This window comes from Falco biarmicus, chromosome 10 (assembly GCF_023638135.1).
Source record: "Falco biarmicus isolate bFalBia1 chromosome 10, bFalBia1.pri, whole genome shotgun sequence".
Classification (NCBI taxonomy): Eukaryota; Metazoa; Chordata; class Aves; order Falconiformes; family Falconidae; genus Falco; species Falco biarmicus.
In genome coordinates, this window is record NC_079297.1 from 28,496,938 (window position 1) to 28,514,582 (window position 17,645).

The 17,645-nt window shown below is 39.9% G+C and overlaps 1 protein-coding gene across 7 annotated transcripts in view; it reads left to right on the forward strand.

Annotated features, from left to right (window-relative positions):
- Positions 1–17,645, forward strand: part of GALNT18 (polypeptide N-acetylgalactosaminyltransferase 18) — a 328,712-nt gene that overhangs the window by 235,201 nt on the left and 75,866 nt on the right. For 6 of the 7 annotated variants that reach the window (XM_056353154.1, XM_056353156.1, XM_056353153.1 and 3 more), the window contains one exon: positions 16,771–16,954. In XM_056353154.1, coding sequence (XP_056209129.1) covers positions 16,771–16,954 — 184 coding nt within the window. The remainder of the gene's footprint in view (positions 1–16,770; positions 16,955–17,645) is intronic. The other variant, XM_056353157.1, reaches the window with a different exon arrangement.

Below are 17,645 nucleotides of genomic sequence, written 5' to 3' on the forward strand. Positions count from 1 at the left end.
TGTGAATGTTCCTGTGCCAATAGGTGGAACCAGAGATATCTTTAGTATCTTCTATGTTGTAATATTCAAAGTAGTTAGTAAACATTGGCTACCAAATTTTCCTGAGATGTTCTTGTAAACAGAGATCACTATATGTGATAGAAAAACAATCAGTCAGGCTCTGTGATCCATTTTAATTGTATACGGAGATTATACGTAAAGAGGGTCACAGCTTGTGAGCATGAAATCACCATATTCCTTTGTATTAATGCTTTCTCATTTAACATCTGCAAACAAGTAATTGCATAGCTCAAATTCTTCAGCAAACTGTTGCTGTTGGAAGACTTGTGACACAGAACAACTCCAGTTTGATTTGTATTTATTAACTGTTGTATACACTTTGAAAATGGAAGGGATTTATGATTTTACTTAGTCACTGATACACAGTTTCATAAACCTGAAACAGGCTCAATCCTGTTATCTCACTACTGGTGAACCTGTGAATTCAGCTAAACGCTGTAGTGTTTAGCCTCTGTGCAGGTCTATGAGAATCAGAACACTTTTATTCAATCACCTAAACTTGGGCTTAGAGTCAAGCTTCAGATAACTATTACTAAAACCTGGACTCTACAGTTTGAGAAACATGCACTTAGTTTCTTGGCAAGGTTTTACTTTTTCTAAGAAATCGAAAAAGATGATTATTGTTGTTATTAAAATCAGGTTTGGTGACATTATGAGTGGATGTTGCAAACCCAAAGAACTGTTCAAGGGCTAAATCGTATGCATCCCGATTCCTGTATTGCTCTCAGACCATCTGTTCTGTGTTGTCATTTGTTCTATGACTGCTTGTTTGTTTTATCAGAAGATAGGTGTGCATCAAAAGAAATGAATGCATTCTTTCCAAGGCAGATGTGAACTCCATCACAGAATCACGGGATGACTGGGATAGGGAATGACCTCTAATGATCATCTAGTCCCACCCCTCTGCTCAGAGCTGGGTCAGCTAGAGCAAGTTGCCAAGACCATGTCCAGTTAGGTTTTCAAAATCTCCAACATCACTAATATCTTTGTAATACTAGTAAAAAAGTTTTACAATGACTGGAAATTTAAGCCAGAAATATGAAGTTAAAACATAAAAAAAAAATTGACTGCATTTTGCATGTGGACATAGCCTCTTTTGATCTATGAGCCAGCTGAGCCCCACTGGCTATATTTGCTTAATTCAGACACTGAATAGTTCTCACCAAAGCTGCTCTTGTCATCTTAATTCACAGAAGTATTTCTGATGGCTAGATGCTAAGGAGTTGTGTAAGTGCCTTCTCTTCACCAGTTAAAAGGACAGAGCTTCACAGCTACGTCTCATATGACTAAAATAGTTAGTAAAAATACAGATTTGAAGAGAATGGTTAATAGTATTTTAAGAATGGCGTATTGGCATGAAAAATTAAAATGATACTGCACTTGTCAAGGACATGGGCCTGAGATAGCTGTGCATGAACCAACTCAGGTGGTTTTATACCATGCCTCGGGGTCTGGGTAAGTAAAGTCAGCGTGAAGGGTGTGCCCGGCCACAGGTAGGAGCTTTCCATCACTCCTTGGCTGGACAGCTGTACTGAGATAGGCAGGGGCCACATCTGAGGGAGCTGCCACTGATTCAGAGCACTGCAGAACGTTTCTTCAACCACAGAGCTGTGTTATGTAGCAGCTTGTCCCATGTGCTCTGCATGAGCTTCTTTTAACAATTTGAAGTGGATCTAAGGTCTCAGCCTCTCTCCAAGGTGTGCTGCATGGCCTGGGTCCAGGATAATTATTTGTTTGGCATTCCAGGTGGAAGACCATAGCTGACAGGTCCTATCCTCTGGCATGACAGAGCTTTGTGCCAGAGCTCTAACACATGTCTGGCTGGAGTACAATCTTCCAAGGGAAACACAGTCAGAACCTATAGGGTGGATTCCTTTGTGAACTACTGCTATTACAAATGTTCTCTTATACTGGGAAGACCGTTTCTTTGTCATTGCCACCTTAAACATTAAACATCTACAGACTCTCTTCCCAATCCTGTACTGTAGGCTCAGTCTTGCAAGTAAATCAGTCAGGCTGCTCCTGGACCTGGAGGCAGTACATCTGCACAGCGCTCCATGTGCAGGCATAGCAATTCATTAGTGCTAGCTCAGGTGGCTGCACGTGCTGTGAGCTGCACGAGCTGCACAGTGTAGCTGTGTCCTTGGATGCCGTGGTGCCCTGTCCTTATAGCCACCGCGTCTTCACTTGCTGAGTGGTAAATCTGGTCATGTATACTTGATTATACTGTGCTAGTGGATATTTTAGGCTTTCAAACACAGAGGTTTTAATGGTCATTTGTCATGCAGTAGTGAAATACAGAGTGTTTATGAAGAGAAAGAAATGACTGGATTTCAGTGAAGAGAACAGTGAAGAACCTTTAAGAGGTATGCCCTGGTGCTGCTGCTGATTTTGTTCAGTACCATGTAAATCAAAGGGAACAATGAGTTCCAACACCAAAGTAGCCGAAGGGTAGAAGACAGTTTGACAATTAAGATGTTATGTGTGGATACAGACAAGAGGAAACAAGAGACATAGTTCATCCAACTTCTCATAAATTTTACATTCATTTGATGCTAGCTAATTTCAGGGGCATTTGTGAGCGCTAGTATATATCAAATAACAGGTCTGTTTCCCATCATTAGGGAAGGATAGTCTTGATGAGCAAAAGGACAGGGAAGGCTAGTTCGTTAGCGAATGGTCACATGGAAGCAGTGATGGCATGGTTAGTATTGGAAGGATACACAAACCTGTTTTGTTTTGAGATGAGGAGCAACACTTTGTGTCAGTAGAGTATTTCAGAACCTGCCAGCTGTGTTTGAGGTGGCTGATCACACTGTAGCCACAGCTCATTTCCAAACTGTAACCAACCTACTTGTGTGGCTTCTGGCACACACTGATACCTTTCTGAAAGTGGCATTGCATGATCGTCTTCCCTGGGAATATGCTTTCCCAATGGTGATCTTGACATCCCTTTGTTTGCATTGTATGTATCTGGGAATAACTTGTACCAAGGCCACTAATTAATGGCTTTAGATTTAACTGTAAAGAAAGTCCTTTGCTTAACAGAGGATTGCCACTCCCTCTTTTGTTAAGGTACAAATGTTACATTATTTGTTTATCTACCTGAAGGGATTAAACAAAGCATGTACAAGACAAATCTTTATTAGGTTTTGATACAAAAACCCTTTTCTGAAGCACGATTGCAGCACAGCAGTTTTAATTAGTTTTCGCAAATGCTTCCAGTTAGCACCCACAGTGTTTACTTTTTTAGCTACAGGGAAGATTCACTCACATAGCAAATAAAAAAAGGAACTGTGACATAAGTTTTCATGTGCAGCTTAGCGAAAAGACTGAGTAAGTTCTTGCGAGTTGGTGGTCTTCTTGCATTTCATAAGGTTATTTGCTTTTGCTGTGGAGTAGGTTTGGGGTATTTTGTTCTTCTGGACAGTCTAACATAGAAAAAAAAACATGTGCCAAGTTTTTCAAAGAGATGTTAGGAAACCTACTAGCTCTCTGTGTTTTTTTTTAATCACCCAGATTTGTCTGTGGTGAAAGACAGGAACATTGACTAGTCTCCAGTTTGTAGTATTTGAACGGTGACCACTTCTTGTCTACCTCTTAAGGCATTTTGTCGTCCTATGTTTATGGCATTTACTGGAGTTTCTTATTTTCCTGGTTTGAGTTCCCTAATTGGAATTGCAGCACATGCTTCAGGTTCTTCATGTGAGCTGCAGATGTACAGCTCTGGTAGCAAACCCTGCCGGTTCCTTTGACAACAGCTTTGCAAATAGCTCTTCTGAGAAGCATATAAACTTCTTTGGTGGAAACACAATGCAGAATGCAAGTGGTCAGGGACTGTCTAAAGCTGGGCCACTGGACAGAGATTTTGCATGGGGATAAATTAAGTGTAATTATACCCTGATTTTAGTAAGCAGATGTGTTATCGCATAGAAATTTTTTTGTGCTTTGTAGATGGAAGTAGCAGCTAGCCTGTGGTAGTAGATCAGTGGACATCAAGGCATCATCTCCTTTGGTTTGGTCAGATGAAATGTAACCTGCTGGTTCATGTCATGGGTGAAGTGACAGGGATCAAGGCAGAATCCAGAATGTCCATATTATTTTGATATTTTGATCTGTCTTGCCTTCTCTTAGTGTGGCATGGTGGCTACGATTGTTATCTCCAGTGTTGGTGACAGAGTGAGAACTTGGGGAAATGCATAGGCTGGCTGGCTGTGTGACACTCATATACATTTATTAGGTTGACTCACAAAACATCACAGAAATTCTATGTTAACCTGCAGTTTGTTTAGGCCGCTTGACTCTTTCCAGCATAGGTAGAATGGCCATGTTTGCTATGTAGAGTACAATTTACACATTTGTAACTTCTCATATCAGGGCAGATTTGGAAAGGGGGGTGATGTGAGGCCCTTGAAGATGGAAGTCACGTGCCTTGAGGAGCTTTTAGCTATTCAGCTTTCAGAAGCATCCATGTCTGAGGCTTTTTGAGCTTTGGAAAGATCACCAGAACTTCTATGGAATAAATGCTGCTCAGGATTTAAAAGATTTGGATATTAATTATAACTTTTAGTTTACCTCCTGCAACAGTCTCCTCCTGTGACATAATAAGCATATAGCTGTATAATAACCCTCTAAGATTAACTAAGATGAATGCCATATAGGAAAATGAGATCATTACCCGGTCTGAAGTTGTCAGGTGGTCTTCGGTACAACATATTGCAATATGCAGACAAGGTGGAAATTTAATGCTCAGAGTTGGAAAGAATTTAATCATGGAATTTCATTATGAAATTTAACTATGCAAGAAGCATCCTTTTGAAGATGCTAAAAGGTTTAAATCTGAGAAGTCAGACAGTAACTATTCTGAAATATGTGGATATACTGCAAATCAGATTGCAAATCAAAATCCAGCCCAAGGAAATTACTCTGTATCTGTGCAAAATTATTATTAACAATGAAAAGTCAAACGGGTATACTGGAAGAACTGGATAGAGGGTGATGGGTTCAAGCCTTTGAATCGCTATAATAAATGGAGTCTTGCAGGTTTACAGTGCTACAGACCACATCGTGGCTAGCTAAGTGAGATACCAACAGTACTTAATGCTAACAGCTCTTCATAAAAAGATCTCCTGGTAAAGACCTTACAATTCCTAAGCAATATTTTACATAAATGTCAGGATTCAGAAGTATAATGTGTATAAGAAGTAATAATGTCTGTAAAAATTATGCTGGGAGGTCTTAATGAAGTCATTTAAATTTGCTGCATTTATTGAGAACATGAAGCTATTTGAAAAATGTGGTAGGGGAGGGCCTGGGTACAAATGCCTGTGTGCATGGTTTTCCACATGAACAATAAGTCTGACACATCCTGAGTTGCACTTACTGGGAAGTGGCTGATGGCTCCCGAGAGACTCTCTGCTTTGACCACAGGGGTAAAGTGTTGCTTTAGACAGTAAATTTTGAAGTAAACAGCTAAAATTAAGTTATAAAAAATAATGAGAAAGGAAACAAACTAAAATTATTGTAATCTTTCCTAGAATAAAAACACTGAACAACCAGTTGTAATATGTCTAAATATTAGTAGGAGAAACTGTAATTCAGGAATATTGTACTATACTCTTGTTTGCCTAATACTCAATGACAAAAAATGAAGTTAGAAGCTATTTAAATGTTTTTGTTAAATGTAGGCATTGTCTTCACCTACGGAAATCTTCTTCAGTGGGATCTCCCAAGATTTAGGTCATTTCAGTACCCAGTTTGTGCTTTTTTTTTGATTTCAGTCCATTTTCTGTGACCATTAATCCTTAGCATCTCATGAGCTGCTGCGCTCGGCAGCCTCAGGTGTTGATGCGTGACTGATTCGGGGAGAAGGACTGCTGTGCTGAATCTCAGGCAGCAGGTCCACAAGTGCTGTGTGCTTCCTCATGGGTTTTTCAGCCAGTGACCACCAGCTCTGCCTCTGCTGACAAGATGAGAGCTTGAACTGGTAGCCCAGCCTGCTTTTCTCGTGGTCTGGAGCAGGTACTGGCCTTCCCTGGCACTTGCAGCTCACTCGGGTGTAATTCCAGGAGGGAGTGCTGTGGTCAGTGGAGTTCTGTCCTGTCTCAACACAGCGATAAGACGTTTTTGCTGCTTATAATATCAAAAAATATTGACACTACTGCTGTTTTTTTCTGGGGGGCAGGAAAGACAATGCTAGTGTGTGTTCTTCTGTGTACGTGTTTTGTGCGAGCAAGGCTTCCACCCTGCTGGCAGGCATACTAATAGCCAGATTAACATATTTCAGTTTTAAAATAACATACTTCAAATTAATCAGGATTTAACTGAATCTTTGCCAGACTGCACTAGGATGCTAGTAATAATGCTGTTACTGTATTGTGAATTGAAAAGGTGTTATGAATTTTAGTTTCAAGTTAATGCTTGGGTTATTTTTAATGCTTTCAGAAAATGTAAGGGTTGCTGCTGCTGTCCCTTGCACATTTCTGATGCAAAAAGGTAGGACATGAGCAACATTTGCAATATAACAATTGAACCCCAAACATTTCTTTTAAATTGATGCATAAATTGTGCTTAGATGCCTTGGAATAATTTGTTGCGTGCTGATACATTTCATCTAAAGATACAAACTGTGATTGTGTTGTCTTAAGGCTTAGAGTCTGGGATTTTTAGGAAGGAGTGGATGATACACTTATTATACTAAGCAGTCCTCTACTTGGAGATCTTATGTGCCAGATTTAGAGTTTTTCCACAGCTACCAAATGGCACGGTCCCAGCACTGTGTTACTCCTAACGAGAAATCAAATATGCTGTGAAAGAAGCAAGACATAATTTGTTGCTTTAATTTGAAAATGTACATGGTTAATTCATCCAAAAAACCAGTTTCTATCTTTAGATAGAAACAAATCCTGCAGCTCTTATGGTATTCAAACCAAATAATTTCTGATTTGAATGGGTGCTTTACAGGAGTAAGAACTATTTGGGTTTTGTCCACATTTTTAGGAAGTTTCAAAAAGGAGAAGTTGTACCTTCCAAGTTATTAAAATGATGTAAATTAAGCCCCATGACTTGCATAGCATGGTACATACCTACCAGCCCCTCCCAAATGAACTTGGCAGTTATGTGAGGTGACACTCCTCCTAGGATTGTAGTGGAAGCACACACTGAAGGCTCTTTGCTTGCTTGGTAGGTGGTGGGATAGGTCCTGCTCCTTTTTTTTTATGCCATCTTAGCAGACTGATGGATGTGTGATATAATACATTGTGTTAGGCAGAATTTTTCAAGACTATGTGGTATAATATGAGGGCATGTGAGAGCTGGCTTTTAAAAGAGCTAATTATAAATTGCACTTGCTATGAGGTTATGTGTGATGTTGCATTCAGGGCCTGGACATCTAAGTTTTTTCTGAGAAGTTCTTATTGACTTCAGTGATACCAGTATTTCACCCTGTAAAATTTTTACTTGCAAGTGGTATTACTAAACCTATTCTTGTTTGCATTGCCAGCGTTGTATTAGCGTTGTATGTGTTTTTTTTCTTAACTGCAGTTTGATTTGTAGAGTAAGTTCTCAAAAGGAGAAATACTGTCATTGCTGTCCTGACCCTCAAGGATGCTCTCACAGTATCATCAGGTTTGGTGCCTGGCAGCTACTGTTTTGCTCCCAAGGAAGTAATTCTGTGCAGTGGGTATAAAGTTGAGTTATAATTTCTGATATAAAGTAAGATTTTCATAAAAAACAATGTGGCATGCAATGTGAAGTCCTTTTTATTAAAACCAAACCCTATGTTTTAATGCACTCTGGCATTCTTTTAAATAACTTTTTAATAGTGAATGCTACTTAATATTATTTAATTGGACCTGCTTTGAGTCAAGGCTTAGATTGCAGAGGGCCCTTCCAACCAGAAATATTCTGATTACTTTGTTTCCTCTTCCTTTTATAGTCCTGTTCTCAGCTTCCTTGCTGTTAGAGTTTTGATCCAAAGAGGAATACAAGCGGCTCTGTTCCATACATTTCTAACTGCATATTTGCATATTCCACTTTTAATGCAATTTATGCGACCGAACTCCAGAAATAAAGCAGTTACACTTGGACTAGGGTGTTTTAATTCACAGTTTCCTTTTCCTTATGATTCTGTTACCATAACATGAACTGCAACACTGTTTCTTGGAGTCACAATTGTTTATCAAGTTTATGGTACAGCAAGAAGCTTGCTGCGTGTTATGGTTATAGAAATAACAGAGTATTTCTAATGTGCTCTTTCAGTTTTATTTTTCTGATTTTATATAGTCTGCTCTGGCTCTGTTCAGGCATTTATTTTCTTTTTCTGAATAGTGTTTTTTCTGTTCCATACACGTCCAAGAAATGGATTAGAATTAAATACTGTATATTGGGGGGAAAAAAAAGCCACCTGGATTACTGGAAACAGCTGCTACCCAGCTGGGACTAGAATGTATTTCTCAGGCACTTTGCTTTAACATTTAAAGGTCATTTTACAAATGAATCCAGGAACAAATGAAACCAAGAAATGAAATTACGAACTCAGAATTTTGGCAGTGGATATTTCAGCAGTGTATTATATTCACTGTGTCAGCTCTAATGCATGGTCTTGGTGGTTGTGTACTCGCTTTATGGCTGCTTTTTAAAACTATTCTATCTAAATAAACACCAGAAGTTGTTCTTGCATCAGCTGTGATATGAATGTCTGATTTCAGTGATAGCACTCATTCATGGCCGGGTTTAAGTATTGTTGTGTTCCCATTATTGTAGCCATAACATACCCAGTAGCAGTCCCTAAACAGGTAGCAGTCACATGCAGTGAACTGCTGTGGAGTAGCGTTCCTGCTGACAGTAATTCAAGCATCCAGCATCAGAAAGTTGAGTGGAACAATTAGGATTATATAATTACAGATCTGCATTTAAAGATACTTTGAAGATTTAAACACCTTTCTGTTGAAAGGGTTCTAGGTATTGCAATGAAGAGATGTGTAGCAGTGCAATTTGTATGGCAGTTGGTAACTATTGGCAGTGCTCGGTAGGTCTGCATTCTACTTTTAGCTTGTGTTTGCATGTTTGCTGGTATAAGCGCATACACACCCAGCTGGCTTTTATTGTAGTTGTGAACGTTCTAATTTGGGAATTTTGTAATCTAAGAAAAGATACTTTGTGCTTTTTTTATTAGTCCTGCCTTGCCACATAACTGTAAATTCATTAAAGAGCTGGAAGCCATGTTCACCTTAGAGCAGATTTATTTTCTTTTCCTCTCTTTATGTTAACACTTACCTTTAGTAAGCTCTACTCTGTACTTAGAGGTAAGCATGTGAGTTTCTCCCATTGTTAGAGGAACAGAAGGGCCGTGTTTAATTCCTTTGTTGCCATGCATTTCTGTGGACGTTAAGAGCTCCGGGTATCAGCTGCCTCTTAATCCTGACCCAGCAATGTGGATGAGCTCCTGCATCTGCACGGAGTTCTCAGGGCTCTGTATGAGCCATGGCTCAAACTGCAGAATCACAGCCTCGGCGAAATCATGCAGTGTTAATGTGCTGCCCTGGGATTTGGGAGACCCAGGTTCTATTCCTCCCCTTCTGCAACTTCTGGTGTGACCTTGCAAATTCATCTGGCGTCTCAATTTACCTCTCTGTTTCGTGAAGTGTTGCAAGACGCTCTACTGTTATAATGTGGGCTTGGTGATACTTATGACAGGATGCACTTAGGACAGAAATTGAGTACTGTCTTTAAACACTACTCAATAAATAACACAAGGAAAATAAAAGGGATTTACAGCTCTTATTATAAAAGCATTACTACAGGAGAATAGTGATGATAAAAAATAGCAGATGTAATATTTCTTTCTCCAGTATCCTTCTCCTCCATAATATAGCGTTCAGCTGTCACAGTTTCCAAAAGATGATTTTAATTTTTCTTCCCATACTATTGGGATTTATTAAGGTGCAGCAATATTGCTAGGTAGGGCTTAATGATCTGGAGGGTGGGATTAAAACTATGCATCATTTAGAAAAGAAGACAAAATGAACCCAAGTAGTTTATATGCCTGTTAGATTGCTCAAGGAATAGTTGTTGGCACAGGTCTCTTCTGCAAAGGCCGTTTTGTGTAGGGATGTGTGCTATTTTTTTTTGAAGTGAAATTATTTGCTGGTATGTGGTTCCCGTGCTGTCGGATTCCCAGGACTTAGAACCAGCAAGAGGATTCAGTGAAGTGTCCACCTAAGCTCCTTCCATGCATAGACACGGTGTTTGTGAGAGGACCTGAGAATGGATCAAAGCAACCCTCATCAAACCCTTCGAAAGCAGTCTGTGCTTCCCACTCCCCTGTACTGGATTCTCCTGGGCGATTGAAAGGGTGTGTAGGGGCTGAGATGGGAAATGTATTTTTTTTCCTCCTTTATTGTGAGCAAAGGGTACTGTTCATGTGCTAGACTAAAGAAATCCTTGGCTCGTGGTCTGAGGTACAAGCTGGAATGAATTGCTGTAGGCCTCATTTATCTTAATAGACGTGGTAAGATTTGACAGCAGCTGAGACTTTGGATTGCTGAATGCAAAGGTTGTGACTGTGAAAGTTCATTATGCTATCTGGCTTTACATGTGGATAGCCTGAACTTCCGAGATTAGATTATGCATCTCTGTCAACAATACAAGTTAGGTAAAGTAATGGAGGAAAAGGGCTATGCTGCTTTTTTGTTTCTGAGGTCTGTCCACATCAGTTCCTTGCATCACACTGGTAATTTCCCTTGGGTGGTTTATCTATTACCAGATAACAGGAGGTTATTAAATACGTGTGCACAGCAGGCCCTCGTTATCTGTTTGTGCATTGTTGCCCTCTGTTGCAAGCATTCTGTATACACATGTGCATTACAAATGGCATGCCTGTATCTGGTTATAAATATTTTCCATTTGGAATTATCTGCTTCTGCTACAGAGATGAGAGGTGATCACTTCAGCATGAAAGATAAGGGGCTAGAGAAAAGGAAAATAAAAATTATGAAGCACTGAGCTGCATACGCAATACGTGACATGATCCAATGTACAAGCCTATTAGATAAAGTGCAGGAAGCAGTTTTTCTTACATGCCTAGCTGCTGCCATGAATTCAAGTTATTACATGAATTCAGGTTGCATGCCTACAGAGTGACTGAGAGGGAAGAGAGGTTATGGGTTGGGATGTTTTGGTTGTTTTTTTTTTAGCAAACCTGGTATAACAGGCTTTCTTCGTTTGTCAGAAAGGAAGTTAGCTATGTTAATACATTCTGTTTTTCTAAAGGCTATAAAATTGTTATTGGAAGAGTGGAAAAGCAGCTTTTTCTGTTCCAAAGACTTTGAGCCACAAATAATCAAGAAAATGAAGATGGAAAAATCTTCATTTAAAATTAACTGGTTTGTGTGAATTCTGTCTTTTGACCATTTACTTGCCTTTAATGCAGAACCAAGATGTACCTGATGAGATGCTCCTTGTATGGCAGCAACTCTCATGGTGTTACTGACTTGTGCTCTGCCAGTTGGCTGGTTTGCCTCAATGCAAGGCAGTGGATCCCACTCTGACCTACTGCATGGGGCATTCAGGAAGGCCCAGGGATCCTTGCCAGGAGCGAACTGACCAGTGGTCTCTTGACAGGCAGAAGCTCTGCTGTATTCCTGCAGCTGCTGTGATGATTTGCCTTTAAAAGTGTCATTTATGATCCAAGAAAATATCCAACATGGTTCTTTACCTGGGGACCAGAGTGTGCCTTCTACTTAGCTCAATGAACACAAAGCAAGAGCATAAAAATAATGAATTGGCAGGATTTTATCCCTTTCATACAATGTGTCAATCCACAATTTCTGGCACAGGGAGGACAATTGTTACGTTAAAACCCATTCTGTACTGAAGAACAATTTCTTTCCCTTCACAGTAAAAGAAGCCATGTTTGTGCCAAGTGCTGAGGTTAAAGAGGGACATGGTAATTCCTGGGCCTTTGACATGGAAATAAATTCTTCCCTAAAGGTAAAAGTGCAAGGCTTGCAGGATTCTGCTGCACTGAAGTCAGCAGGGACTTCTAGGCTTTAGCAAATTATTTATTTATTTATCATTTTAGGTCTGTTGGCAAATCTACAGCTAAGAATGAGTTTTAAGAAGTCAGTAAAATTCATCTGTCTCAGCAAAGCCTGAGTGTCAGAATTCACAAATGTAATTGTTCTGAGAGCTGTGAGGACTCATTTAAGCACTCGGAATGAGAGTACAGTAAAGCATGAAAGTTATTGAAAGTGCGGCTTAATTGGCTGTTCTTTAAGCTACTTCTCTGTGAATTTGAGGCAGTAATTTATTATTTATGACAGTGCTGTATCAGTAATTTTAAAATCTGAGGCCTGTGGACGGACCCATAGCTGCTGTAGGGCGCTGAGGTAAGGGGCTGAGGCATCATCGAGCATCTGGCCTGGGAACTTCCCAGTTTCGGTAGGGTAGAGGCATTACGAAACCATAGCGTGCTTCCATGTGACTGGATGAAGAGGATGATCTGTAGATGGTTTTCCTTCTGAGAAACTCCCTGAGGTCTGAGAAGCCTTTTCCTTATTGTATGGCCTGCCACAACCCACCAGTGTTCCAAGAGGAGGCAGGACCGCAGTCCAGGTTGCCCCTCTGAGCAAGGACTGGCCACTCCCACAAGCCAAGCAAGCCACAGTATTGCAAGGAGAGCAGCTGCATTGCCAGGGCCTCCCTCAAGCCACCATTCTCTCAGACCATATCCGGAAAGCAAGATGGCTTGTGAAGGGATTTTCATGAACTAAATGATCCCTTCACATCCAGTTTCTGTAGGTGTGGGATGGCTGGCATCTTCTGACTGCTTATGCTCCCTGCCTCCATCCTGCCTTGCCTCTTGCTTCCTACGGAGGCAAAGTTGCACGAATTCTTTAGCGCTGCTTTGTCGTGCTGAATAAGGAAACTTGTAAAACAAAATCTTTTTGGATTTGTTAAAAACAAGCAAACAACCTCTTAGAAGTATTAGAACTTAATTATGTTAATATTAAACATAATTATGGCAGATTAATTATGCATTTATGAGGAGAGTTGTGCTGTGCTGTACCGTATAGAGACAGGTGGTAGGCTGCAACATGTCCAAGCGCCAGATCGGCACTGTTTTCCTGTTCCATATACGGCTGCTCTTTCTCTTCAGTTGCAGATACTCATTCAGCTTAGTCCAATTGAGTCCTTTTTGAGAGATTCTGCACTGAAAGGCAAATGCATCTATCTTTATAGGCCTATTTGTTTCCATAATTAGAAACCAAATCAACAGTGTATTGAAGATGACACATTTGCTCATTCCCTTTCTTCTCCCTATGGTGGCATAAAGCAGTGAAGCACAATAATTAATGAAAAACACTGTTTGTTATTCAAGCAACATATCTAAAGTGGAAAAAAAATGGAGGGTGGGTTAAAAATATATTGCTGAAGACCATCCAGTGCCATCACAAAGTGTACGATCAGTTCTAGGGTGAGAGTCCCATCATTCAGTCCAGTTGGACAGGGTGCTCTAAAACTGTCAAAGACAACTGAACTCAAAATTCCTCATGTAAAACTCAGCAAAATGTGGAATGCATGAAAAAACCTGACTTAAGCATCCTGCTAGGGCATCTTTAATGTTTTTCCCAAAATAGTGACTTTTTAAGCTTCATTTACATGTCTGCTGTATCCTGTGGCTAAGTGAAAATGTTACTTTTTTTTAGTAGACTTATCTTTTCTTCTGGGAGTCTGCCCAATAGGTTTTGTAAAACAAAGGGTGCACATAATGCTCTGCTCAGCACTCTGCCTTTGCAAAGCAAGGCTAATCTGTTTTGAATAACAAAGGCCAGAAAATGCCTGACTGCAAAATACTGCTTTGTCTCCTGTGGACATGCTACAGAGTAAGTCCCTGCTCCTAGGCCAGTATTGAAGATTAGGTAAAATGCAGCAGTTTTCTCTGCCTCCTGAGGCTGATACTGAAGTCCAGGGAAGGATTCCTCCATACTGACTGAGCATGAGTAAGCCTCCAAGGTTCCCCTGAGACTCTCTCAGGCCATTCACTTAATTTGCAAAAAGCTGCAGTGTAACCAGAAAATTAGAAGTGTGTACTGCCTAGTAAATGTCACAGCTATAATGTGCAGCTGAAGTCGTGCTGGTGGCAAGCCAAGATTTGGGTTCTCTTCCATTTCCACTTATTTCCATCTTACACCTTGCTATTGAAAAGATTTTGTGTTTACTCAAGCTTATAAAGTCAGTCCACATTAAGAAAAGTGCATGACAGGAGTAAGAATAGCCACTTGCTAAAAATGAAGGTGATTGAGAGAACAATGACTCTATCAAGGGTACTGATTTTCAAGTCCTTGATTAGAGCCTGCTTTCCTTTTATGTATTTAATACTCAGTGGTGATGCTGTATTGTTGTGGCAAATAAAGCTTCCTGGTATTGTAAAGCTATGAACAGCCGCTTACACTGAGAACAAAGCTTTGATCATCGTGTTTTGATATTCACCCTCCACAATGTTACGTTTTGGGAATAGAGAACAGTTTTGCACTATTTTTAGGTGGGCACAATTTCATAATGTCTTCTTTTGAATTTAAAGTGCTGTTAGCTAGTGGTTGGTTTGATAGTTTTGTGCTTGCTACAAATTTCTTGTGTGTTAAGGGATGAACAATAAGAACACGTGGCATTGCATAAGCATTAGAAAACCTGATGTGATTTTCTGCTTTATGAAGGAAAGTGTATTGATCAATATGCAGCAAATCTAATAGAAAGTAGAATAGTGCTCTGTGCTAGGTGTGTAAGTGCCTTGTATTGTTTATTCAAGGCAATGCAGTAATAGGTAAACAATTTGAATAGCTATTGGCAATATAACATAGCAAATTGTAGGAATATATTGAGTCCATTCCTAAAATATAGCTGCGGTTTAAGTACTGTGATGGACATGGTCATCAGATTATTTCTTTTTAATTCTTGTTCTTCATGAAAAACTGTAAGTATCAGCACTTTTTTTTGGTTTTTCTCTCCCTTCCGTGCAGAGTCATTTACACAAAGGTATGTGGCATGCACACTCCTGCAAAGCCAGTGGAAGCAGCTGCAGGAGCATCACGCCTGGTGGCTGTCTTTTTGAAGAGGGGTGAATTTAAGGAGTCTTTGCACTTGACCATCTTGTCCTTTCCTCCATATCCTCAGAGAAGTAGGTCCACTAAGGTCATGTCTTCAGGTTAGAGGACACCTTTTGAGACAGCTCTGTTCCTCTGTCAGTCTAAGAGAGGACACATCCATCTCCTTTCAAGGATGAACATTTACTGTGGCTAGTAAGGTGTGCCTGTTCTTAATTTTCTGTTACATTATCCATTCTAGTGTGAATGTTATCCAGATCTGTTTGAGGCAACCAGTTCCCAGAGCAGCTGGCTTATGTTGAGAAGCTACCTGTGCTCAGTGCAAAAATGCCCCCCTGACACATAGCTAGGAGCAGATTGCACAGCTAATGGTAGCAAAACAAAGGAAAGGGAAAGGAAGGTAGGTTTAAAAAAAAAGAACCATGTCGTATTTTACCAGGAGGCAATGTGGGCCAGCCAATGTGTCAGAAGCTGTACTCCCTCCCAGGGTGCTGACTTACAGGGTGCTGCTCCTTCCTCTGCTGGGCTCTGGTGCCACCCCCTGCCTGATGCAGCCTCCCCTCAGCTCAGTGCCCTGGGGCACTAGGCACTGGCCAAATGCAGAGAAAAAGAAAACTGCTGTTCTCTAGAGTTTTAAAGTCTAAATAAACTGAAAAGAAGAAACAGGCGTGGTGATCCCATTTTGCAGGTGAGGAATTGAGTATGGAGAACTTAACTGGCTTGCTCCAGTTTTCACAGAAAGGGCTAGACAGAATTGAGCTTTTCACGCAGATTTTACGATACCCTGTTCAGCATTGTAACAACAGGAGCATTATTCTGCATGACAGCAAAGACATTTCTGGATTTGCAGAGATTTGGAAGAAAGGGAACTTAATAACACCAAGGGAATTCAGAGTGGTATCATGACATAGCAATGCTAATAAGGAATAGTAAACTGTTTCCAGTCAATAATAGCGAACAGCATATTTCAGCTCTACATATTGGAATTTCTCGTGGAAAGGTCTTTAAACCAGATATATGATAACTGCTTATTTAAAAGTGATCATATTTTAATTGGGAATTGTTCTCCTCCAGTACTTTTACTGGCCTTTGTTCTGCTGAGAACTTTTTAGTAGCAATAGAAAAGAGCTGTTGAAGTTTAGAAAGAGAAATGGAATAGGGATAAATAATTAATTTTATTATTATTTTTTTCTTGAAATATTGGTAAAGAAAGTTTGTGAACAATACTTGGGCATATATTTCTGGAAATGTAAGATAGTTATCTTGTTTGTTGCTACAGTAACATAGTATGCACTTAAGTAGCTGTGGTACTTTAACATGCCATAAAATAAAGCACTCAATCATAATGTTAAACAGTGGCAGGGTTCTGATGTCAGTCATGTAGGCTAAATAGTTACACCTAGAATTTTTTATTACTATACAATTTATGGTCCTAGTTTTTGTTTGCCTCCCTTTAGACTTGATACTTGAGAATTCTTACTAGTTAAATCAAGAGGGAGGATTTCCATGTATGAAGACTCCTGAAGGAGTTCTGCTGAAAGAACAGGTTTTTACATCTTGTCAAGCTGGCACTTCTTGCTAACAGTTAATTCTTTCTTTTCCACAGAAGAACTCAAGGAGAAACTGAAGAAGTATGTTGATGAAGTGAATGCCCGTAAGCCTGGTTTCATCAAGGTTGTTCGACACAGCAAACAAGAGGGGCTGATTCGATCTCGAGTTAGTGGATGGAGAGTAGCCACAGCACCAGTAGTTGCTCTCTTTGATGCCCATGTGGAATTCAATGTGGGATGGTATGTGTCTCCTTGAATATCTCTGACCAGGGGACCTTTTCTAAGCACTATTTATAAATTTCTGAATGGCATTTCGCTTGCATATAGAGGGTGAGTTAGCGTTCTGATCTTTTTAATGAAGATTCAGACACAGTCATGGGCACAAGCATGAAAATATGTTTGTGCTGTGTAACATACCTAGATCCATTTTTATAGTATGAGTTATCTCCTGGTATAATTACAATGTATTTAAACTATATTGGAAAACTGCATGTTAAAACCCTCTGATAATGTAGCCCTTTACCCATAGGGGAAAATTAATCTTCTTTTAATTAAAAATATTATGTTTCTTTTATGTTCTACAGTGTAAACAAGGAAGTATAATTTTTGCACTGAGGCTGCTGCTCTGTGAAAAAGCACGTAACTAAACCCATGTATTTCACCTTGTTCAGTCTGGATTTAATATCTCTGTGCTTCTTGAGTAAAAAAGATGGTAAAAAGGCAGGAGCTTCTGTCCCTAGGATAGATCTATTATTAACTCTGATTTTGATGTCCTTGATAATATTGAGAGCCTGAAGTTATCATTATTTGGTAGCAAGGGTGTAAATGTTCTACGATAGGCAGATACTCATTTCTTCCATTCAGTAGGTCACATCAAGGTTAATAATAGGGCATCCTAGGTAAAATATTGCAGTGTGTTATTTTGGGGCAG